The sequence below is a fragment of the Sphaerodactylus townsendi genome, linkage group LG06 (genome assembly GCF_021028975.2).
Source record: "Sphaerodactylus townsendi isolate TG3544 linkage group LG06, MPM_Stown_v2.3, whole genome shotgun sequence".
Taxonomy (NCBI): Eukaryota; Metazoa; Chordata; class Lepidosauria; order Squamata; family Sphaerodactylidae; genus Sphaerodactylus; species Sphaerodactylus townsendi.
The window spans coordinates 4,445,641-4,446,826 of record NC_059430.1 but is presented as its reverse complement, the minus strand read 5'-3'; the positions used below and the strand labels follow the sequence as shown (position 1 = coordinate 4,446,826).

At 49.1% G+C, this 1,186-nt stretch overlaps 1 protein-coding gene across 1 annotated transcript in view; it reads right to left on the bottom strand.

Annotated features, from left to right (window-relative positions):
• Positions 1 to 460: 460 nt before the first annotated feature.
• LOC125434650 (olfactory receptor 5V1-like) overlaps positions 461 to 1,186 on the bottom strand; it is a 1,367-nt gene continuing 641 nt past the window's right edge. The window contains 2 exon segments of the mRNA XM_048500191.1: positions 461 to 775; positions 778 to 1,179. Coding sequence (XP_048356148.1) covers positions 461 to 775; positions 778 to 1,179 — 717 coding nt within the window.

Below are 1,186 nucleotides of genomic sequence, written 5' to 3'. Positions count from 1 at the left end.
CTCCAAGTGCGGTCGCACCACTGCTTTATATAAGGGCATGACAATCTTTGCAGTTTTATTATCAACACCTTTCCTAATGATCCCCAGCATAGAGTTTGCCTTTTTCACAGCTGCCATGCATTGAGTTGACATTCCCATGGAACTATCCACTAAGACGCCCAAATCCCTTTCCTTGTCTGTGACTGATAGCACTGACCCCTGTAGCGTGTATGTGAAGGAAGCAGACGAAGGAAGCAGCAGGCGAACAAACTGACAGCACAGAAGGGACCACTTCAGAGCAGGAGGATTCCGGTTTATACAAAAACATTATGGGGAAACCCCACAGGGAATTAAACAGCCACACAGGAAGCAGTAGGCGCATAAATGTGTTACTTCTTCCTTACTACTTTTCTATGTCTCACTACGGCAAGATAAAAGTCCAGTTAATCCCAGAGTTCACACAGCTCTGGAGAAACTTGCCCTAACATAGAGAGTGATGGTGTTTAGAGGGCCTCCAGATTTCCACAGCCTTCTTGAGGGCCCCCTTCACTTCTTTGTTGCGGAGACTGTAGATGATGGGGTTCAGCATTGGGGTGATTACGCAGAACATGATAGAGAGCAAAGTGCCAGTCGCCAAGGAGTAACCAGCGCTTGGCCTCTGATAGTTCAGTAGCGCGTTCCCATAGTAAATGGAGACAACAATGAGGTGAGACGCACAAGTGGAAAAGGCTTTGCGCTTGCCAGTAGTGGACTGAATCTTCAAGATGGAGGACAGGATGAAGACATATGGAGCAGGCCAGTGAACAGAAAGGGGCCCCCACCCATAAAAAGTCCTAGTATGTGGACTGCCAGTTCATTGATGTGTGTATCACTGCAAGCCATTTTCATGAGTGGAGGGATATCGCAGAGGATGTGGTGAATTTGGTTGACTCCACAGAAGTCCAACCTGCTACTGAGAGCCGTGTGTAGAGCAGAGTCTAGGAAGCCCCAGATCCACGTGGCAAAAGCCAGTACGGTGCACACCTTGGTGTTCATGAGGCGGGAGTAATGCAGAGGTTTGCAGATGGCAGCATAGCGGTCGTAAGCCATGACAGCTAGCAGTGCAGCCTCTGCTCCCATGAAAGAGACCAAGAAGAACAGCTGGGCCATGCACTGGTTGTAGGAGATGGTCTGTTGTTGGAGCAGGAGGTTCACCATGATCTTAGGG